This window comes from Haliaeetus leucocephalus, unplaced genomic scaffold, assembly GCF_000737465.1.
Source record: "Haliaeetus leucocephalus isolate CR32 unplaced genomic scaffold, Haliaeetus_leucocephalus-4.0 Scaffold880, whole genome shotgun sequence".
NCBI classification, from domain to species: Eukaryota; Metazoa; Chordata; class Aves; order Accipitriformes; family Accipitridae; genus Haliaeetus; species Haliaeetus leucocephalus.
The window spans coordinates 1,892,971-1,917,136 of record NW_010973316.1 but is presented as its reverse complement, the minus strand read 5'-3'; the positions used below and the strand labels follow the sequence as shown (position 1 = coordinate 1,917,136).

General features: G+C 39.9%; 1 protein-coding gene across 1 annotated transcript in view; it reads left to right on the top strand.

The window, feature by feature from the left end:
- The first annotated feature begins 57 nt into the window (after window positions 1-57).
- ZNF804A (zinc finger protein 804A) overlaps window positions 58-24,166 on the top strand; it is a 156,348-nt gene continuing 132,239 nt past the window's right edge. The window contains exon 1 of the mRNA XM_010583228.1: window positions 58-168. Coding sequence (XP_010581530.1) covers window positions 58-168 — 111 coding nt within the window. The remainder of the gene's footprint in view (window positions 169-24,166) is intronic.

Sequence of the window (24,166 nt, the reverse complement as noted above, 5' to 3'; positions counted from 1 at the left end):
GCCGAGCCGAGGCCGGCCTGAGCGCCCCGCCGGTGGCGGGGAGGCGGCCCCGGCCCTATGGAGTGCTACTACATTGTCATCAGCTCCGCGCACCTCAGCAATGGGCACTTTCGCAACATCAAGGGAGTTTTCCGAGGCCCCCTCAGCAAGAACGGGAACAAAACTCTGGTAATGGCTTCTTCTTTTGCCTCCCCCGTCCCTCCTCTTCACGGCAGCGTCTCCGGCTAACTGGAAACCGCTGCGTGTGCGTCGCCAGCGATGCGGGCAGCCGGGGTGCTGGCCGGCTTTTTTGCGCGGTCGATGGTGCCTTCACCGCCGCGAGGATGCGGCGTCCTCAGCCCCCGCCTGCCGGGCCCCCCGTCCTTGCCGGGGTGCTCTCCCCGGCTCCCCGTATTCCCTGGGGCAGCCTGTGCGGCGGCAGGGTAGGGGCTTGCGGGTCCTTTCCGAGCTGCCGACGCGGAGGCCGGCTGGGGAGGGAGGAGGTTGCGAACGGGAAGTCCAGCGACCCTCCTCGGCGGGGAGCGGCGGGGCTGGGGCTCCGCCGCCCTCAATCCGGGGGGAGCTCGGGGAGGAGGCGGCAACTGCTCCGCCGAGGCGGCTGCTGGGCATCCCCCGGCGAGGAGGGCTCCGCCGGGGTCACCAGGTCACTGACTGGCTGGCTGCCTCCCACCGCCCCCGGTGCCGGGGGCAGCTGGAGGTCCTGCTTGACGAAGTGAAGAAGGGACCCGAAACTTGTTTACTTGGGGTCTGAGCTTTCTGGGTAGAGGGATTCATTTGTTCGAGGATCGCTTCAGAAACGATATACGGTTTTGTTTGTCGGTTGCCAAGTTTTTCAAAAGCAAAACTCTCGGTTTGAAAGGAATTGATGGGTTGAGGCAATTTGGCTAGATACTCCGGAGAGTCTGCATAGGTTACTGAAACCGTTTCTGTACCCGTATGCTGTACTTTGATATCTTTATATCTGTTAGATATTTGCTGACTTGTTTGGACTCGCTTCGCTACTATTACTGAACTTTAATGGCAGAGTTATGACGCGATAGTATTGGCAATACATGTGCTCTCCTGCCTGCTCAGATAAAAGGGATGTAGGATAACAGCAGGCTGGGTGAGCTGCATCACGTAACATCTCAATCACGGCACAATAAAGTGTGGACAGATGTCTGGAGAGTAGAATGGAGCTGAAAGAGGGGCTTAGCCACGTTGTTTATCGCGTTCTCCCATCACCGTCTTATTCCGAAATCCCCTTTTGAGGAGATGGAGCAGAACTTACTTGCCATGTTCTTGTTCCCTCGAATGCATGACCTATGTTGATGGGGAATTTACTAAAGTACTTAACGTTTGCTAGAGTTGGCAAGCTTGCAATTTCTCCCTAAATAAAGAGATTAAAGCAAGTCCAAGCCAAGTCATAAAAATAGTAACTACTACGAGAAAATCTGAGGCAGATTTTTTGGACTGTTCCAAATGTAAAATTCCTGTTTTCACGTTGTAAATCTTACCACAATTTTAGTTGCTGTGGATTCTGCATATTTTTCTGTTCGGGATTACATCCTTAGAATTTTAAACAAGTATTTGTAGTATCCATAAGATGGCAATATGTGTGTAATATTTCACTGTTACAGTTGCAAAACCAAGACCTGCTGCAGAAATATTTGATACACTTTAAATAATTGCACAATGCATCGCCTTCTTTCTACTGAACAATTTCAGTAAAGATGCATTTGGCAGGACTGAGAATACTCTGATGTAACTTTTGGACTGTGTATTATCTTGCGATTCATAATTGGTTCTGTTTCAATAGCATTTTATTCTTGCTTTTTAATTTTTTTCCCTTGGCAAAAAAGCAGCCCTGCATTCTCAACATTCCTGATTGATTTATTTATTGGTAAAAACAATAGTGACCAAAATATGTTGGGGAAGACTGGTGTTAACTTAAAATTCAAATAAACATACTGTGTAGGCTTTGAAACACTCTTACTCTGGAAAGGAATTTAACTCAACTCTGTTCTTCAGTGAGATAGAATAGATGTGAGGGGGAGAAAAGATAGTATTGGTTGTGGATTTGCCTTACCCTTAAAAGCTTTTGTTGTGGGAAGTGAGCAAGTGTAACTGTCAAAGTTTTTGCTGGGGTGAAAAGGGAGAGTTCTTGATATTGCCTCTGTGGGCAGTAAAATTAAGTTCTTGACTATGAAATAAATAGCGTATATCCAGAAGTCAAGACTCTTATTTACATTTGAGTGATTTTTAGTTTAAAGGAGGTAGAGATACCGTTGGGTCGTGATATAGGGTGACTGGATAGTTCAGACTAATAGTTCTGAGGTGCTGAAGTACATTTTGGCCAGCTTCTGTAGGAAAGTCAAATGCTGCAGCGTTTCAGAGCATCAGTCACTTTCACTGTAAATAGGCTTTCAAACTTAAAAAGATGAAAATATTTATTAATACCAAGTAGAACGTCTTTAGAAGTTCTGATAACAGTGCAGCCTTTTAATATGCTCTTGGTGTCTTTCATCCTAGAATAAGACTAGGAGAAACAGCAATTTGTAAATCTAAACCCCAGAAATATTTTGGAGCTGCTCTCAGACATATCTTTCTATTTTGCTCTAAAGCATTCAGTCTGTCTTCATCTGTGCTCCAAGCTTTCTAAAATCACTGCTTCCTCGTAAACTGAGGAGAACCTGAAAACAACCTCTGCTTTGCACAGTGTAGAATTGCTTCTGTGCAAAACTTACGATATTTGTTAAGCTTTGCTTCTCTAAAAGTTCTGCTGCCACTCTTTATCTAGAAAGGAAGACGACTACACACGCTATAGCAGAATTTCACAGCAAGTAGGAAAGTGCTGGTCCTAGTCAAATGATGAAGTTGTGGTTTCAAGATGATTTCATGTAATGTATCTTCAAACCCAGAGCTGGTTAGGCTTTGGGGGAGGAAGGTGCTTAGGGCTTTTGGCTACTGTCCCACTCTGGAGTGACCCGGTATGCACCTGCAACTCATCTTTTTTGCCCTATTCCCCAATATATGCCACTGAGAAACACTTTTCTCTGACTGTCCCTGCAGGTGATCCTTACGTGTTCATCCTCTGCCTGTGTCCTGTTTCACACAGAATTAGTCATTTTAAGCTTTATGAAGTTTTGGTTCAAAGCTCCCAGAAGGTAACAGGAAGAAAGAGCTGCAAACCCTTGCTCACCTAGCAGGGAACATGAAACTCAAAACTTGGTCCTTCCAAAAAAGTCTTTTGCAGTGGAGAGCATCAGAGGGTTACTTTTTGGTAAAAAAGGTGGAGTAACTATTGCCTAGTTCCCAGGCATAGCCTTTCTCTAAGTCATATCTACCTGTAATGCCTACTGAGTGCAGGGCTTTGAGATGGGGTTGTTTGGGAGGGGGAGAGAAGTGGGAGAGGGATGAAGATACGAAGTAGGAGAAGGAAGGGAAGGCCATGGTTCTCTTCCTCAAGGGAAGATGTATGGGGAAAACCTGAGTTTGGAGAGAAGTGAAAGGCACAAGAGGGAACAAAGCAAAGGGTTGATCTAGGCAAACTGAGAAAAGAGGCTACTGTAAAAACCCCACTTTTTTAATTAAATAAAATAAGGAAAAAATGCTTGTGAATGAACCTTTAGTGAGATGGTGGGGGAAAATGAAGGAATGCATTATCTATGTATAGTTCTGCGTGTCTGATGGCACAGCTTTGCACTATACAGATTATTTGTGCTCCCCCAGGCCCACTGGGTGACTGTTCAGTGTGGGTAGGGCCCACTTACCCAGTTGTAATCTGCTGCTCCTTACTGGAAAAAAAAAAATCTGAATTATGAATTGATGGGGAACGGGCTCAGCACATGTGGAAGAATAGCATCCAAACTCTTAAAATTCCTTCAGAAAATGGAGCAGTTTGGTTAAAAGACATTGGTAGTATTTGGGCTGTTGCATAAGGCTTTATCCTCTCCCACAGCAGTTTCTAGTGTCTGAAATAGCCTTCAGGGATGTACAGTCTTGTAATGATAGCTATGACTGCAGTGCTCCGTGGCAGCTCTTCAGAAGGGATTTTTTTGTTGGTGGAGTACTGGCCAAGTGAACCAACTGCTGACTGGTCTTTGCGTGGCAGATGGTTTTTGAACAAGAAACTCAAAACTTAGTGTGTGGGTCAATAATACGCAATGATGTTGCAAACTTCTGATGCTCTTTCTGTGTTTTTGTGTAATATTGCATATGGCTTGGTGTTTTAATCAATGAATATAGGCCCGATTGCTTGGCTATTTCTTGTCAGGGTTCATACTTGGTGACTTTAAAGCTTTTCCCAAGGCTGTTCTTTTTAGCAGTAGCAGTTTATAGAAATTTGTTTGCTACAAACTCTTTCTTTTGTCTGTGGATCTCCTGAAGTGTTCATATGCTTACTGTGTTCTTTTTTTTATGCCTTATGTTATTGATGCCAAATTACACTAGCCTTTCTTTGTAATTCATCTTCCTTTCTGTGGCTGCTGTCTTGCATCTAGCTTATAATCTCAAAAAGTATTGAAACTCGCATGAAAAAATAGCTCTCTGGAGGAAGAAATCAGTTGTTTGGAGTCGCCACCACAGGTGATTTGCTAAATCCTTAAAATGTCTTTCAGAATATAAACTGAACCATTTTAAGGTATTATCCTAGTTACGTGTATGATCTCTGGTTGGTCATCAAGAGAACTGACTCTTTGCTTCGTCTTCTGAGTAGCTGGTACCTGGGTGGTGACTGAATATCTGCTATTTCACCCTAAGGTATTCCACTCATATAAATGGCTCTGTATCTGTTTCATTGAGACTTACAGTGATGGAGAACTGGTGGGGTAGGGCCCATTCACTTCTTTTAATTGGACAAATAAATTTTCCGTGTTGGTGATCAGAATGAGTAAGGTCCTATTACTTGCCCAAGGAGGTCAGTGAAAAGTTTAGACCTTTATATGGTGTAAATTGCTACTGTAATTCTAATTCTAAGTCTCTTGTTATCCTGGTTTCAGCTGGGATAGAGTTGATTTTCTTTTTAGTAGCTGATATAGTGTTATGTCTTGGATTATGAGAAGAATGTTGGTAACACACAGATGTTTTCAGTTGTTGCTAAATAGTGTTTAGTCTGAAGTCAAGGGTTTTTCAGCTTCTTATGCCCAAGAAGGCTGGAGGGGCACAAGAAGTTGGGAGTGGACACAGCCAGGGCAGCTGACCCAAAGCGGCCAAAGGGATATTCCATACCATGTGACATCATGCCCAGTATATAAACTTGGGGGGGCTTGGCCTGGGGGGGATCGCTGCTTGGGAACTAGCTGGGCATCGGTTGGCGGGTGGTGAGCAATTGCACTGTGCATCAGTTGTTCTGTATATTCCAATCCTATTGTTATTATTGTCATTTTATTATTGTTGTTATTATTATTAGTTTTTTCCTTTCTGTTCTATTAAATTGTTCTTATCTCAACCCATGAGTTTTACCTTTTTCTTTCCGATTCTCTCCCCCATCCCACTGGGTGGGGGGGGCAATGAGTAAGAGGCTGCATGGTGCTTAGCTGCTGGCTGGGGTTAAACCACGACACTTGTTGAATACTGATAGAAAGTAGGTAGGATCAGAAATTTCCTGGTAAGTAGTTGGTTAAAGGACTGTAGTTTCAAATGTACCAAACATAGAAATCTATTATTGTGTATAACAATAATCTCTGTATATGCACATATATATATAGGTTTATATTTTGGTTATAAATATGTACACAGGGTACTTCAGGGATAGAATTGAAATAGTGATCCCCAGCTCCAAGGGAGACAGGCACAAATGATCTCAAATGGGAATCAAACTCTGAACTCGTGGTAGGCTCTGTGGAGAGGAAGATCACGTGAACTTCAGGTGACTACCATGTAGTACAGCTTCATGCCTCCCAGTCAGCTTGGACGTGGGTGCAGGGTGTGCAGATCAATCTTTAAAATACAACATGGGTACAGGTCTGTCTAAAAGCCTGTTGAATGTCTGTTTAGACCTTCTTTTAATAATCCAATTGTTTGTACCATTCGCTGTCTTGCTTTTTAGGTTTATTGAACAAAACTGCTTGGAATTTTTATTTATATACCTCTGTGTGTGTGTATATATTTAAATACTTGTAACTTCTTCTAAAAGTTCTAGGGCTTAGTTCTGCTTTTATAAAAACTCCATGGAGTTCACATACTGATACACTAGTGTCTTCTGAAAATGATATCTGTTGTTCAGGCTGTCTGTTGTCTTTAGTTCTTTTACCTTTTGTAGAATATTTTTGTATTTCCGGATCAACTAAAGTAAGTATGTTGTGGTGGACATAAAAATCTATTTTGTGAGAATTTCTCTGACAAATATCCATACCCTACTACAGTAAGAAAGCGGTAAACTACCTGTAAAACAGCTTTCCTGATGAAGAATACTGAAGCTGTTGTGCTCCTGCATGATCAGGTGGAAATGTCTGCTGATTTCAAGCTGTCTAATACAGGTATAAAATAAACAGTACTTACCATAGGTTTATTTTAAATACTGGTAAAAACAGGTCCTGCAGTTCTGTTTGCCATATCGTGTATGGCCAGTAGCTGAGGGTAATTTTTAAATTATATGTTGTATGTGCAGAATTTACTGAAACTATTGCAACATATTGTTTTTCATCTTTAGCGTTGCAGAGTTTGTAGGGTAGAGTTGCTAGGCTAGAGTTATATTGGTTAAGGGAGAAAAATCACCTGTTGCTTTCATCAGTGGTTTGTCCCCTGTGGATCTGCTAATGTCTTTGGTGTTTCAGTGTGCTCATGGCCTGAGTTTGGAACTTGAAGATGTTTGTATCTTCTCTATGAGAGAATCTGAATAGCCCTAACTCATTAAAATACTAAAATGACAAAATAAATTCTACCTAATTTAATTTAAATAGTTAATCAGTGTCACTTAAATCATGGTTGAAACCCAACCACTCAGAAGACAACAAAATAATTTGGTAAAATGGAAGTAACAATAAAATCTTACCTGTATTCTACTTCTGGAGCTTATTTGTATGAACATGACTTTTTTTTTTTTTTTTTAATAAGTCTATTGGTAATAGTGCTGATTCAAAGCATCATCAACAGGTTCGTTTCGGTGGGTTGAGTGAACAGGAGGCTATTGTAATTTAGGTGCATTTCCAAAGCAACTCTGAGAGGTCGCAAGTCTCATGCAGTGAGATGCGGCACTCATGTCTGTCAGACTTGGTACGAGTGGATCGTCTGGTCCAAAAAACAGTAGGAGCCGGAGTCCAACGTGCAGCAGATTTAAACTGGGACAGCTTCTGATTCAGAGCTACTACTGAGGCAGACTTTTGTACTGTAAAAGCTTATTAAATGCATGGTAAGCTTCAAAAACATCGGTATTCTGTTGAATGAAATTAGACGATTACCATGGTTAAATTAGTACACTTGTTTAGTTTTTTCAGATCAGGGCCTTAAAGAGTAAGTCTAAGGAGAGCCTTTGCCTTGAGTATTTTCTGATGCAAATATCCATAGCAATCTCTTAGCTCAGAGACACACGACATTAATTTTAACACGTTGTTCAGACAGGAAAACAGTGTTGCTAACACGTTGTTTTAGCATGCTGCTAACTGGAAAACAGCAAGTTGGCTTCTGTCTTTTCAAAACCACACATATATTTTTGGATTCATTAAACTTACTGAACCTTCTCAAGGTGCAGGTTGCATTCTAAAAGCCTCAGCTTTCCTGTAGGCTGTGGGAACATACAGCTTTTCCGACGTTCCCATCAGCAGGGATTCAGCATTGCAAAAAGTAGTTAACTGTCAGGAACACATCTAGAGGACACTGCGTAATAGCCTTTAGGTTTAGCACATTGGGTTTTCAAGTAGGACTTGTCTAAGCAGCTGCAAGATCTTGGATGCCCCTAACTGGTGACAGAGTATTTCCTTTTTTGAATGGCCTTTAGGTATGCTAACAGGAACAATTAATCTCTGCAAAAATCAAAGCTATTGAATAGATGCATCTTGAGATGTAGGGATGACTAAAATAATCCCACAAAATCAATCCAGAGCATTTTCTGTTATTTAATGTCTTAATACGGTTAATGAGGATGGTGGCCTTATTTATAGCATAGATCCTTTAACACTGCCTGGTGGTGGTGGTAGAAAGTGACTTGATTTTTTCTGTTTGCTCACTTATGATTCAAGTGTAAACACGGGAGAGGGAGTGATCCTTCCTAATTCAGCTGTATCTGGCCAATCCCCTATAAACAAACACTAGTCAGACCCTTTTATTTTTCCACACATTTTTGAAGCGGGAACAAATGCTTTTCCTTCAGCTTTCTTGAGAGATCGTTATTTGATGAGCTGTGACTTAATGTTGTTGAAAAAACCCCAAAGTAAACAAACCAACATTTACTCACAAGGAGGCACAATATTTGTCATGTTTAACCTTGTTTTGTCAATAGATATAAGAAACTGCCTGAAGGCGTCAGGAAACTGGAATTTTAAACTCATAGTTTAATTGATTTATTTTGTTAAAATATGTTTGCTATTCCCTTCCTCTGAGGACTAGCTATGGCAGGGGTACAGATTGGGCAGAGGGTTTCATTTTTCCCTTGGCACAGAGGGTGTTTGTTTCGAACCAGCTGAGTTGTGTGTGAACATGAATTTCTGTGGAACCCGATTTCTTTTAATTAGTTCAGATAGTAAATTTCCAAATATTTTCAATATGGAATTTTAAATGGTGGTAATTATACAAATAGTGTTGTAAGAAAGGAAATGCAAATTCTTCCCCCACAGCTCTTAGAGCAAATCCTCAAATAAGGCCTGGAGGGTAATCTCCAGGTCTCCTGCCTGGCATTGCTTTCCTCATTGCATGCGATAAAGAAAAAGGTTTTGATTTAAAATTCTTGAAACATCTTGGAAAATGTTTAGATTTGGTTTGAAGAACTGAGAGAGATTTTCTTTTTTCTTTCAGTATCTCATCGATATTCTTGGTTTGTACAAATGATTTAGGACTCAGGCTTTTTGTCTGACCGTGCTGATTTGCATTGCTTTAAATTTTTTGTGTGTGTGTGTGTGTAAAAATGATATTTTTAGAGAGAGTCCTTTCCCCAAATAGAAAGTGATCAGGCTGCCTCTTCTGGGACCCAGCTCAACTCAAATATTCATGTTGCTAGACTTCTCACAGCTAGCGTATAGCCGTATTACTTATATTGGCCAAGTCTTGGTCAGGTTGTTTTCTTTAAAACTTTGTAATGCAAAATGTCTGGCAGAATTTGTTTCTTCACCCTGTAGAAATAAGTTTCTGGACTAGGAAAACAGCTTTCTTTCCAGCTTACTGGTAACATACTTCCACAGCAAATACAAATCCATGTATCTGAGACTTGTGAGACTGTAATTTAAAAAAAAAAAAAAAGTCAGTCTTTTCTGTGTGTAGGTGTCCATAAAGTCTGTGGAGTTTTTTTTCAATAAATACACTTACAACTTGATTTGCATGGCAGAATGTATTTGGTTTTTTTGGGTATCTGTTTAAATAGCTGCAGTTTCTAAGTATTTAATTTCTGCTGAAAGTGTTTTTACCAGGAGACCACAATACCCATTACAGAATAGCGTATCAGCTACTGCTTCATAAAAAGGATTTTGATAAAATGTCTGGAGTTAAAATGTCTGGAGTTATGTCTTGGGTCCATATAGGGTTATGATGCATGCAGGGGTCTAGCCGAGCAGTCTGTGAAACAACCTGAGCCTAAATCTGTAAAGCAAGATGCTTTTAATTTATTTTTTTTAAACTAGACATTATCGAAACTTAGCATTATGTAGGGAAGTTTCCTTAAAGATGTTTAATTGTATAAGATGTTTGGTCGCACTCTGTTGGAAGCAGTCGGCTTTATCACGGGAGAGAATAGCGTGGGCAAAGATGTTCACCTGAAGCCTTGCTGGTCTCTAAACCTGCCAGTCCCAGGCTTGGCATGTAGGTCTTGGGCTGTTCCCAATTTGCAGGTTTGCTTTCTGCCCTTTTCAGCAACACTGCTGCTCTGTGCTAGGAAAGACAGATGTGTAGTCTTCTCATCTTGCATCCAGTTCGCTTCCCGGTTAATTGCTGGCCGTGCTGGGAAGGAGCAGAGGAGTGGCATTGGGGAGTGCTGGCGAGGTGCGGCAGGGAGGATGGGGAAGCGACCTGAGCAGCATGTGGGTACCAGCTGCGCGACAGCACTCTGCCTTCCCATTCCCAGTGCGCAAAGGGTAAGTGTGTCATCGGTGGCTATGGCCTTGGGAAAAGGCAGGTTTTTTTTTTTTAAATGTACTTGTGGCTACAGTAATAAGCTTCTCTGGACCAACAGAATTGAGTTAATCAGTGAAGGTAACTAACTTCTACATTAAGGCTTTGTGGTGTGGTTGGTTTTCTTTTTTTTCAAATTTTTTTTTTTTTGGTGTTAGCATTTTTTTTGTATGTTTGGATAACTTGCTTTTATACCCCCAAATATTAATACTGAGGAAAACAGAAACTTGTAGGAGATACCAAGAATGACTTACACATTTCATTAATGCAAAACTAATTTTTCTGCCCTGCTTTTAACAGCACAGGAAGATGTTTATCTGGATGTTAAGTACTGACTATTTAATCACCTCATATGGTTTCTAAATGTAAAAAAAAAATGGCAAGGAAGTGGTATAAATAACTTTATACCAGAGATGTTGGATTTCTTAAGTGCTTGCAGCATAGCACACTAGACTATAGTCTCCACCAGTTTTGTTTTTTTTTTTTTTAAAGCATTGTATTTTTACAAAATACTCTTTATTGTTAAAAAAAGTGATACAAAGTTTAGGTTTGCTTAGAAGTGAGACTCTGGAAACTTAATGTAATTACGTAAAGAACATTATGCTCTTTTACATGAGCAGTAAACAACTGTTTATACAAATGAAATAGGGTTTTTCGTAGACTTTTTTTAAAGCAAAATACATTTTATGCTGCTTATTTATGATGCATTCTTAAAATATAGTTAGTTGGTGCTTTAGAATACTCAGGTTAGCAGTGGAACATACTGCTGAATAGATTTGGGGTTTGCTGGTTCTTTGCATTGATTTTTCTAATAGTAATGCTGATTTTCTGATAGTGGTAAGGAAAATTTTATCTTACGAGGGAGAAAAATCAGGATAATACTGCTTGTCTTTCTGCTGTGCAAATGAGCCACTAAATCATCTGACACCTGTTTGTTTGGCAAATAGCAGATGTGAGTGAACTAGCAGGTAGAATTAAGAATTAGAAAGAGATTAAAACAGTTTTAAAGGACCACTTCCAGAGGTTTATGGAATTGTAATACTAATGACCTGTTGAGCAGAGAGAAGAGCTTGCTTCCAACAGGATGTAAAAAATGCTTTAGAGTTTCTTTATGAAACACCTTTGAGTGCTCGTGGGTATGGAAGTGTCAAGGCAATGTAATTAAAAAAAAACTCTACAGAAACCTGGTAGCTGTAGCATTATGCTGGCAATTGCAAGTGGTAATGGAGTGTGCCCAGAATGGACCTGCTTTGTAAATAACGGAGAAGTAAAGAAGAAAAGTGGAGTTTTCCAGTGTGCTTGTATTTGAGGGGAAACTGCAGCTAGGTATGTGAAGGAAACAAAAATACCCAATCTGTTCGTGCAGAGAAAGGAAAGGTTACCAAACAATAGCAAACAATTACAGTGACTAATGATAAGATGGAACTGGAGAAGGAGAATAACTATAGCTCAGGGACAAAGGTTTGCCTGTCACTGTCAGCATATTCGTGGCGGCGGTGTCTGCCTTGTTCGTTCAGGTTCTTGCATTGAGAAATGGGACGGACTTGGAGAATTATTGCTCTGACTCCTCTTGGAGGTGTGCAGTGGGAGGCAATGGGCACGAGCTGGGGCATGGGAAATCTGATCGGGTACAAGGAAAAAGAAAAAATTTGAGGGTGGTCAAGCACTGGAAGAGGTTGTCAGAGAGTGTGAGATGTCTGTCCTTGGAGATGCTTAAAACTTGACTGAGCAGCCTTAATCTGCTTGGCTGTGCTTTTAAGCAAGGGGTAGTACTAAATGTCCCTTCCACCCTCAGTCAACGTTACGGTTCTGTGTTTGATCTGTAGGAGAGTGGCCTTTAATTTAATCTCCTGTAATGAGGTTCCTCGGGGAGCGAGGCCTGTCACTGTCATGTCCTGCTCACAGGCTTTGGGACCACTGGGTGCTCGTGGCTCACCTTGTCCCAGATGATGGCTGGCTGGCTGGCTGGCGTGGTGTCTCCACTGACTTCCTCTGGGGATCTCCTAATATGTCAGAGGTCCGAAATACAGTGCTTGTTTCAGCTCTGAGTAACAAATAAATCAAATGCAACTATTGAATCTACTTACGATTTCTTTTTAGGGATTCCCGAGCTGAGTCATGCGATTCATAGTCAGTGACCCAACTTGTAATTAAGAAAGATGATGGACTCGGAACTTGTCCAAAACTAATTCATGTTTAGCTCTTGCTCTCCACAAATCATATGCATTATCAGCAGTATTTTATACTTTTTCATATTAAAAATTGCTGGAGTCTATAATCTTAATTTTGGAAAGGCTTTTAAAAGCTACTCAGGAGCACTACCGATAGAGGAATTGATTTGTTGTCATTGGAACAGGATTGTGCAGAAGCAAGAAAAACTAAAGCTGAGCATTTTCTAAAGGCATTGTATGCTACACTCCTGCATTACTGGAGATGCAGATTGTTGCAAAGAGGGAAAAATAAGGAATAAGCCATAAAGCTTATCTTCTTCAGCCCACAGAGCTCATAGAGAGTGGGGTGGACAGTGTATACTTCCATAGTTTGAGTATTTCCAGGAAATTGGTCAGGTATTTTGCATCTTTTCATACAGTGGGTATGGTCTGCTTATGGGTTGATTTTGTTTGTTTTTATATGTTTAGTTTATATTCTATATTTCTATATATTATATTTTATATAATATAAAATATTCTTTTATATTTTAATATATATTCTGTATATTCAGAGCTATTGTTTGACATAGTGGTGTGGCATCATACTAATTTATAGTTCATGATTTATGTAGAGCAAATATGATTCTGAGGGAAGGCAGTGCCAAAGCTCTTTATGAGTGGCTGAATCTCTCTTTTCTGTAAGAGGGGGCTATTTGATACAAACAGGCAGTTTCCAATTAATTGTGTGTGACTGAGCAAAAGACCAACCTTGGAGAAATCCCCATAGAGCAAATCTGAGCACGTGAAGACTGTGTATGTTCTCCCTCGGCCCCATCACAGGTAGCAGAAATTTTGAGCTTGCTTTGAAGTGCTCTGGGCGCTGCAGGCCAGGTAGTGGCTAATGCTGACCATGTTGTAGTCAAGAGATGAGTGTTTGATTTGTTTTTCAAATCAGTTAGTAAAGTAACTGGAGCCATATATAATTGCCTTCTAAAAAAAACTGTCAGAAGTTTGATGCATAGTAAATGTGAAAGCTACAATATGGAATAAATTATCAAATGGCTCAAGTTCAGTGTCTCTTTGAAGACTACGGGGGGGTAGAGGAAATTACGCTTGTATTTTACAGCTGCCAAATTGAATTACAGCAACAAATATGTATAATTACAATTCAGAGACCATGATTTATTCTCACAGTTAGGTAATTAGAAGCAGGACTACACTTGAAGGTTCAAATTGGATTCTTAGAATCCCTTACATGAATATGACCTGTACAGAAATCAGTGTTTTCATCTCTTCTATTTTAAGAATTTTGAATCGTAATGTAAAGTGACTCATCCATTATTTCCTCATCTCTTCATCAGTGAGAACGCACAAGAAATTGTTCCTTTGATTGTTTCCCTGCAAATGTGAAATCTTTACGGTTTCTTCTCTTTTCAACAGGCATTCATAAATCCAATTAACATTAATGAGACTCCCATGTGTGCATTGAGAGAAAAAAAGTGGACCTTTTGTCTCTTAAAGTATGTGTTTAACTGCAGAAAAAAATGAAGAAAAAGCTTTTGGTGAATTACAGGTTACAAAGTCAGTAGCTTCTATCCCATTTTCACAGCAGCTAACACATTCCCCTGCTTCTCTCTCCCCTGCCAAGGGTCCTTGTACAAGCTATAAATGTGGGATGAGCAGTGGTATTGGTGGAGAGCGCTATTATTACCTCCAGTTCTAAGATTAATTACTAATAGGCCACATTTTCAACTGAATGGCAGGATTACAATAGGGTTAATGTGATTATAGTTTTGTTCCTTGACATAACTCTGTGGGAACAGAGTGAAAAGAAGTAAAAAATATTAATATCTCAGTGACCTATAAAGAATAAATACTTAGTGCACTTGTTCTTCAGAGGTTCTCCTGTCATCCCTCTAAAGAATAGGATTGATGTTGCAGTAAGTTAGTGACATTTTGTATTATTCAGTAATATTTCTTGTTTACTTGTTGGGGACTCTTAGAGCGGCTATGACTTTCCTGATGACATAGGAGGTCTTGACTGAGCTCAGTGCTGTTAGTAAATGAATGGAGTCTTAGTAAATTAAATGCTGACATCTAGAAAAGTATCTGTTCCTGTAGCTGGCAAAACAGTCTCAGCACAGGGAATTTTGCTTAATTTAATTTATTGTCAATTAACACCAACTTTTGCTTACTGATTTGAGTATTGGGGTTGGGAAAGAAGACTTAAATTGAGGAGACGCTTCCTTAAATTTGGCAGTGGTGAAGCTTGGGTGCGGCAGGCGGCTCACAGCAGTGTCATGACCGACCATGATGGGCATGGGGTCCATCACATGTCTCACTGCAGGTCCCCCTGTAGCCCTCCACCACCCAGACCTGCCGTGTGCCCCCAGTACACCCCCTGAGTCACAGCCGACATGCAAAAGGGCTCCGAGGAGCTCACTGCAGCATAAATACACTGAAACCATAAGGTCTATCAGAATTGTAATACCACTTCAGAAGTTTAGAAATAGCATGTTTATTAGCTGTAATCACTCCAAGATTTTCATTCAAATGAATAGCCATAAGTACTCAATGTAGTTAAATTTCCGTACAAACCTGTTGTGCAGTTTGGTTCGGAATAGGAGGCATCACCATTCACATCAAAAAAAGAATGGTATAAGGCTCTTTGGTTGACCCCTGTGTTAGCAGCCGTCTAGTAGGATCATGGCTAGACTGCAGTCCGTGTAAGATTATCTAATGTGTACATCTATATAGGATGCTCTATGCTTTAAAATAACTGTTGTTACACTTTTCTGTTAGGAAGCGTTTCATGATACTAGTATTATTTTGCAACTGTGTTTCCTCTGCGTTGCTTGACGTTAAGCCCGTTTTGTCTGGACTAGTTATTGTCCCTCCTCGATGGTTACATCCTTCAGATATTTGTGAGCTGTAAGAATCCTCATTACTTGCATCTTTTCCAAGGGTGGCATGCTTAGTGATTTTTCCTCTTCCTTCATACATCGATTCTTCTAGTCTTGATTATGCTGTGCCTTTTTTTTTTTTTGAACTCACTCCAGTGTTTCAATATGAATCTATCAAAATGGTTCCCAGTATTCCATATAAAAGGTGAAATTAGAAGAATTCCATTTGTGTTTCTAGCAGTTCCGTAATGTTACAGATATTTGGGGGTGGATTGTGCAGTCTGTGTTTATAGTGACGTGCTTATTCTATAGATAGTCTTACTAACATCATTGGGACCGCTCACTTCATCCTATTCTTATCACTTCCCCAATTCCCTCCTCCACTCCTCAGATTCCTTGCAGCAAATGCAGCATTTGGCTATGGGTAGAGCTTTTAGTTTTTCAGAGTCTTTAGTTGTGCTATGACTTCTCTATTGCCTTCAATCAGATATAATTTTCAACTTCTCAGGAAGGTGCTTTGATAAATCTCCGATTATAACCCTTGTAAGATAGACTTGTTTGTACTTTGTAAGAATAATGTGATCCTTGCCAGGAGCTGACAGATTTATTTCCTTCTGCACTATTAATTGCTCAAACTTGTATATGTGTATGTATATATTTGTTCTTTCCCTTGTGAAAGAACAGAAATAAATATGAAGCATTTCTACACAGAGACATAAGTTTTATTTCTGACCTCTTTGTCTTTTAATCTTTGCCTTTTTTTCCCCTCACGTGTTTTTTTTTTTTTTTTTTTTTTTTTTTTTTCCCCCCTCTATCTGTAGAAAATCTGCCTAGCTTGGTTAGCATTTTGCTGTTGTTGTGCTCTGTGCAAAACTCACCTCAGTGTGTATGTCCATTTTCTGTCATGGCTTTGACCTCCCAATCCACTTCAGCTGACTCTCCTTACATGCTTTTTCTGGTTAGTGGGATGATCTGAATTCAGTGAGAGTTTCTTTTGAATAAAACATCAAATTTGCTCCTTTCACTGCAAATATTTGGAAATGCCTGCATTGTGTTGAACTTGGATCTCACTGGTGATTCTTATACAGTTGTACAATTTAATTTTCTCAGTTTTACCATCCTCACTAGATTGCAATTCTCATCATTTACCATCTACCACCATTTCTTCATAGACTGGATTTTTAAAATGACAGACATAAATTGAATGAAGTTGAGCTTCACAGCAGACAAATGCTAGTCACCAATACCCTTAAGTTAATTTTTACTTGTAAAGAAACATAAGAGCCATCAAGATGTGTATTTATTTAATCTGAAGAAGCATACTGCTTTTGCAACATCCATTTCCCAGTGATGCTGTAGACTGCCAGGCTGCAGAAATACCCGTTGTGGTCAACTTTTTCATGACGGGACAAGCTCTTACATTTGTCTGTTCTCCTTTGCCCTTTGTCAGTGTGGAGAAGTACAGGACATAACTTGCTGAGATTTCATGTTATTTTGCTTTGGGCCAACTGTGCTGTTTTCTTTTGCTCCCTCTTTCTGTGTGCTGCGGAGCGAGGTGCCTGGAGCGTAATGCTAACCTGCCAGCTGGGGTAGCACAGCTACCTTGCTTTCACTCCGGTTAGAGTACTGAGTTTGGCAGTGAGAGGAAGGAAAGAAAACATCATAAAACTTTCAAATACAATGCTGGCAAGTTAATATGCGTGCTTGAACACTTAAAAAAAAAAAAAAAAAAAAAGAAATAAAATCCTGGGATGCCAGGATTGTCTGGTGAGCCTTCATTTTCATGACGAAGCTCTGGATTTGAGAAATACTTGAAGAAAATAAACAGATTTAGTGATTACTTTCCTTGACATCCTTGACAGTAAACTTTAATATTTTAATGTTTCTTGCTGCCTTTTCCTATTCCCCTGTTCCATTTCTTTTATATCTGCCATTTGGAGGGGTGAGGGCTGCCTATGACTACCTTACTTGTAATTGAAAAGATGATTTGCTAAATGCAATTCTCTGTTATAGTCTCTGTCCTTTTAAATTTCTGTCTGTCCCGTGCTCCTGCTTTTCTTTTCTGTGTATTTTTCCTTTCTGGCTATACTTGCCTAATGCTGCTTTCTTTCTTTTTTGTGTTTTTTGAGCTTTGTTCCATTTCATATCCCAAGTTTTTGCAAGTTATTTCTCAAAACAAGATGCCATTTTAGAACTAGATTAACTGCCTTTGGTCAATCAGAAAAGGAGAGTTCAAGCTCTGAGCTTTTGTTGTGACATTTTTTTTTTCTGTTAGAAGTAAAGAAGCATTTTTGATTATGTTTTAAGAGTAAGGTCTCTAACACAGTCTTAATTGCTTTGCTTGTTAATTTGTTAGATCTGGTACAGATTTAATGATATTGTTGCAGCTGGCATTTAGCTGATTGGAAAAACACGACCATGTATTTAGATACTGCAAATGACAGAATGGTAAAGCTGGTTTATGCTACTCTATTTTTCTGCTTGTAATACTCCAGATTTGGTCTTCTGAGCAGCTACAAGTGAGAAGAATCCTCATGAAGCCTGACTAGACAGAACTCAGAAGTTTGTGTTTCTAAATGAGCATGTGGTTGTTATTTCTTTTGATAGAAACCCACGAGGACACCAGGGTGAGGGGGGGGTGTGTGTGTGCGCACACCTAAGTATATATATACAAAAAATGTATTTTCAGGGTCATCATTCTTTTTACATTATGAACAGCGTGATGAAGGCAGGGTGTGTAAGTAGGGTGTGGTCACATGGCAATGGAGAGATCTCTTGTAAAACTTTCTTGCAATAATGTTTTTTGGTTTTCTTGGACAAGGAGACAATGGCAAAACTGAAGTCTGTTTTAAACAGTCCATCATGATGGTGAACACTTAATAAGATGTGAATTCACCTTCTGGTTTGTAAGATGAAGATCTGAGTTGTTGTTCATAACAAAAAGATGTGAAGAAGTAATGAAAAAGTGATTTTGAAGAAATGGGGAGGGAGTGAGGAAGCTGAGGAGGACTTGGCTGGTAACAGAGCATATGGATTGCTTCAATAGCATTGCTAGCAATGCTGAGGCGGGTCCAGCTGCTGGTAGCTGGAAGAGGACAATGTTCATACTGGCAGAAAGATGGACTTCCCAGAAAAGTTTGTGACTCTCCAGTCATTTCTTGAGCAGATCTCAAGGACCTGTGGCAGCATGTAGCTTTGCTGAGGTATGTAACGAGCTGTCTTGGGAATTGCTCATTCCGTAGTACTTTTGAGCTACATAAAGTCAAAAAGTCAAGAAGATATTAAAAAAGCGTATACTGAAAATTCAATATTGCTTAAACTTTGTTTTCTGAAAGGCATAGAGGAATGTTTACGAGAAGATTGGGAAACTTTTGACGACTCCTGCCAAACCTCATTGAAGCTTTCTTGAACAGTTTCCCTTCTGCCTTTCTCTAGCTCATCTCCCACAAGAACAGTCTCTACAGATGACAATAATAATCAAATATTCTAATAAACATATGTATGGTGATACAGTGCTATCTATGCACACACTCATGTGCTTGCTGGTCTGTGTATGCGCTGTCAGCTGTAAAGAGTTAGGCACCCGCACGCACCGTTCATCAAGCTGATGTTCGGAGTGTGTAGAAAAGCTAAATGGCTGGAAAGCAGCTATCTCGTTCAAAAAAGCCACTTAGTGAGATGTTCAGTGAGGAGGTAATATCTTTAAAAATATTTAGTGCCACTCGAAGCCTGAAAAAGCAACTTTTTGAAATATTTAAAGACCCGCACCTTTCAGGGGAAAGCTGAGTGGTTCCTATGCAATAACATTGCTATCTTTTAATGCTACAATCGCTCAACTGATAGGAAAAACATCTCTTGATTATTTTATACTTAGATACACTTACTACCTGGAAATACAGCTTGTACTGAAATACATTGATTGTTTAAATGCGTCAGTTATCAGAAGAGAACTGGCTTCATTACACTGAATTAAGCATGTTAGAATAATAGTTTAATATGTTCAAATCACTAGACAGGCAGGGATCATGAGCCTTTCTAGCACTTTTAACATAACACTCCTGACTGTCTTCACATGAACAAAAAGTAATTTTTTTGGAAAGATTCCTGCTTATGTAGTGCACCTTTTGCTTGCCTAAGCTATATTAAATGTTAGTTTTCGCTGTTATATTTAATCTCCTAATGTATGCGATAGATCTCCCCCCGCCCCCCTCCGTTTCCTTTAGTGTTGCCTGCATTTCAGAGGTAAGTGAAATTAATCCCATGGTAAATTCATACATGCACTCAATCCTCTAACTGTCAAGCTTTTGTTGTTAGTCTTGGAAACATTTGTTTGTCATCAGACTTGTTAAGTCTTATGTGTTGAGACCAAGACATGTACCAGTGGTTCCCATCTCATTCTTCCTGAAGCAAAGTGTCTATCTCACTCATTTTCAGTGTTTGTAACAACATATTACAAGTTGTCAGTAAGTGACAGCTTTTAAAATAGGGTCATGTCTTGCTTTTCCACTAATAAGATACACGGTAAGTGAGATACCTTGTATGGTCTGCTTTAATTGGGCAGTGATGACTGAATGACATGTTTATTCTGATGTTAGCTTTTAATATCTACATGCCTTTGGATATTTTATGTATATCTGACCTGTTGAATAGCCTGAAGATTGCTCAAATTTCTACTGGTCTCCACATGGCCTTCCCTGATACCAATGAGTGGGAGCCACAAGAGAGCTACTTAGCCTCCTATAGCTATAATTGGAGAATGTTTAAGTCAGTCATGGGGATGTAGGAATGATCGCATTACCTTGGCTTAGAAATGTTACCCTGTGTTATCTGAGCATGCTTTTAGCCTGAGAAACAACGAGTAAGACAATTCAGCTTAGCTTTTTTTCCACCTAGGCTAAGCTAATTTGAATCGCCTTACATTGGTTACGCTTAAGGGCAGGAATGAGGACTGCTGATGTATACAACTTTTTGAGAAGTTGGGGCTGCCCATTTGAGCCGTAGGGGCTGCACTGAGGTGGCTTAAGTTCTGTAAAATTATTTTTGCCAGTGCCTGCATTATAATTCGTTTCAGAGAGATGCTGTAGTTTTGAAGTGAATCGCCTTTCCCCCTTTACCATGGGTTGGTGTAATTTGCGCAGTGGTGCTGGGACAGGTGAACTAAATTGCTTTTGAAGAAAATGAAACTCCCCTCTGTGAGTCTGTCAAAATATACGTTAAGCCGTCAGTAAGGGTCCAAACTGTTGACTGGCCTTCAGATAGCTTTGAAACACGTGCATGAGGTCTAGGGAATTGGAATAAATGCAGTTTGAAGTCAAGTCCTGATCTCCTTGGGTACATGTTTATTTACACTAACTGTATCAATCTAGAGATCCATCCTCTTGTGAAATTTCTTTATAATGTAGATGTGGCCATGTGTCTACATATAATGTAGACTGAGCTATTTCCAGAATCAGCATTTTACTCTATAATATGAAAGTGCAGTTAGATATTATAATAATTACACTATTTCCATTGCAGTATATGAGGTGATAAAGCAAGACAAGAACAAAATATTTCAAATTTTCATGTTACGTGCTTGCATGCAAACTTTCCCTTTTGCAGAGATGCATGCAAAATTTCTTCCCCATGTGGTTGGCAATGTCTGTTTTACCAAGTAAAGAGGTGCAAGGGAAGCAGGTCTGTAGAGCAAGAGCATCAAAACCCCAGTGTGTGCAACAGATGGGCTTGAGAGCTTTTCCTGCCTGCCAGCTCTGATCCGCTCCAGCGGACTGAAAGGCCATTAGCAGGTGGAGTGTGTTAGGTGAGTCCTGGAGTACATCTTCCAGTTTCACTTGTGTGCTCCAGGACTTCTCCATGGTGGGAATCAAAACACAGTAAATAAGAGCGGTTTGGATGTCCAGCAGTGCACGCTTTGGGAACTAAAGTACTAATGCAGACATATCTGCTTATGTGCTTGCTTCTGCCAAACAACATTTACTAGAAGCAGGTTTGTTTTTTCAGGTGAGAGATGAAAGTATGGGAGAGGTTGATGCTATGTTTATGAAAGCCCATAATGTTTTTATTAAGTTAATTTATATTTGCTGTTGGGTTTTCTTTTTCTCCAGCAGAACATTCATTTGTCCTTTGAAATCAATTGGTCTGCTCATCATTAAAATCAGTGGAGATACCATTTAAGTAAACGCCCAAGAACTAAGCTTGCAAGAAAAAGCTCAAACTCTCATCTTTCAGGATGTCTGAAAGGTTTGTTTGCTCTTGCTCTGTCTTATGCCAGTTATATGGCACTCCTCCACAGTGGGACATGGCCAAGACTTCTATTGTTTGTGGAGCTCCTTATGTGGCCAAAGGAGCGAGAGTTACCTCTCTGATGTACACTCTTGTTTCTGAGAGTCTCCTTCTCACTTTGATAACCTGAACAGCAAAGGTTTCTCATTGAAGTTGGTGGCAAAATGCCTGTTGAGTTTAATGTTGGAGCTCCTTTCTCATAGAGTTGACTGTTTGTATGAGACTCTTCTCCCTGATTATGTAAAATACATGCAAATGTTTGCAATAGATGATTAAATGTGTACTACGTGAACTTTTGGGACATTATTGCTCGCTATTGCTGCAGCAAAATGCTGAGACGTGTATAAAAGGCTACAATAATTGTTAGAATAATCATGTTTTCATGCATTAAGAGATTTATATTTGTGAAACTAAAGAAGATTAATATCTCTGTAGACTCCTGACTTTTTCAAAGAAAAACAGTAAGTGGGCAAGCATGTCTTGGCTGTAGAAGTATTTTGCACAGAGTTTAAAAGATACCATTGTCCTATGGAATGAGACACAGGCAGGTCACTTGGAGTTTCTCTTGTATGTATTTTAAATTACAAGGTAGCTAGGTTGGTAGTGATGCATGTTCCTGTTGTTACTGATGTATAACCTGAGCTGACAGCTCCCCTTAACAACTGGACATAATAGTCCTAAATGGGGTGACTGCTACCTGCCTGCGCAGGGTCCTTCTGTTCAGCTGGCATTTTGCCTTCCTGGAAGTTGCTCAATAAAAATTGGGTAAAATATATGGGCATGTAGTGATCTTTTTAAAATCCCTACCAACTACCTTCCTTATTTTACCTCCAACATTTACTGTTGTTCGTTGGTCAATAATATTATCTGTATAGTTAAAGTTAGGGGAAAAAAATTAATGGACTTTTCTCAGTTGTAATGAGGCATGGTCAAGCTAATTTTCAAATAGATGTATCAGGTAAAAGAATAATATGCAAATTTTGATCTGAACTTGAAGTTTAATAGTGGTGTAGCTAGAAACAGTCACTTATGAACCGATAATGTAGATGGGGGATGGGGGGACCCTGAGTTTTGAGAATGTCATATGAGCTGTAATTGCAGGTCTTGCTCATTCTTTAAAAAACCCAAACCAAACCCAAACAACTCTTAATTCCTTTTGGCTTCAGTAAATAGTGTGGGGTGTAAATCTACATTACCAGTGCAAAGCCATGGGTAATGCTGTATATTTCAGAATATTTTGGTGAAAGTGTGACCACTCATCCCATTTTCTGCCACTTGGTATAGGTGTTCTGAAAACCTGGGTTTTGGGTTTTTTCCCTTTTCTGTTTCTAGTTTTAGACCTTGATGGAAAAAGACTCGTGACAGAGCTCGCTTTTGCCAGGTACATCTGAGCAAGATTAGTTGGCTCTTACTCAAAGAGAGCATAAGGACAAGAGCAGTTCAGCACAGCTGGGTATGGGAGCGAGAAGCCAAAGCTTGAAAATAGCCATTAACCATGGCCTGGCAGGCGAGAGGGTGAATCAGATGACTCCCAGGCAGGGTGGGAGGGTGCTGCAGCATCTTTGTTGCATGACATTGGAGAAACCTTGAGCTGATCTAATTTTCATTGCCAGAAAGTGGTTTATTAAAAGTAGGGTATTTTTTTGTACATTTGTATTGTGGTTTCTTGCTATTCAGCTAGAATAGTCCTGTAATTGCAATGAAGTAACTTTAGTGTGTATCCTGAATACATTTGTTTGATATTCAGTTTGGAAAAAAAAAAGGTGGGGGGGGGGAAGTGGTAGAGGAGATAATTAGAGGAAAACTAATTAAGTTTGTTGCTTTGTATTTTTTAATGATCTTACTTCGGAAAAAATGTATAATAAATACTCTTCCCTGCTGCCCTCTTCTCTCCTGTTTCTTCTCTTCTGTTTCATTTCAAAGATGCAAATATTTTATGAGAGGAGATTTTTAAAAATTTTTTTTAAATACTTTGAGATAATTCTGAATAATAATCTTTTCTACCAATTGACTGGACTCTAATCTTCTTGAATACAAGTCTTGATTAGGGCATACAGATACGTGAAAAGCAACGGACCTCAGCTTAATTTTCGTTGCTTCTCCCCCTTTTACAAATTTCCAGTATCATTTAAATACCAGGAATTTATTTAAGAGAATGGGAATTCCCGGTACCTGATCAGCAGCTCCGCGTACATACTCTGCAGCCTGATACCTGGGGTTTAGGCAGCAAGTACATGGCAAAGGAGACAGAGATTCATCTTGGTGCTACATACTTGTGTCTTTTTGGCCCCATGGAAGAGCACTAGAGTACACAATCAGGCAGTTCAGTATGAAAAACAAACCTGGAGAAATTTGCCATTTTTCATGATGATTTAAAAGCTGCAAAGCTGTGATAAAATCATTATTACTGTACTTTGCGTCTAAACTGTGGTTTCACTGTTCATTAGAGTTGAAAGGGAAAATATTCTTGTTCCCTATCAATTTGGTCCCAAACTCTTCGTACGTCTCCAGCCCAGGTGCTCACATCTGTAGTCCCATGGGAACACAAGTGTCAGTGGTTTTTAGGGGTAGGAGGATAAAAAGTAATAACCCCCCCCC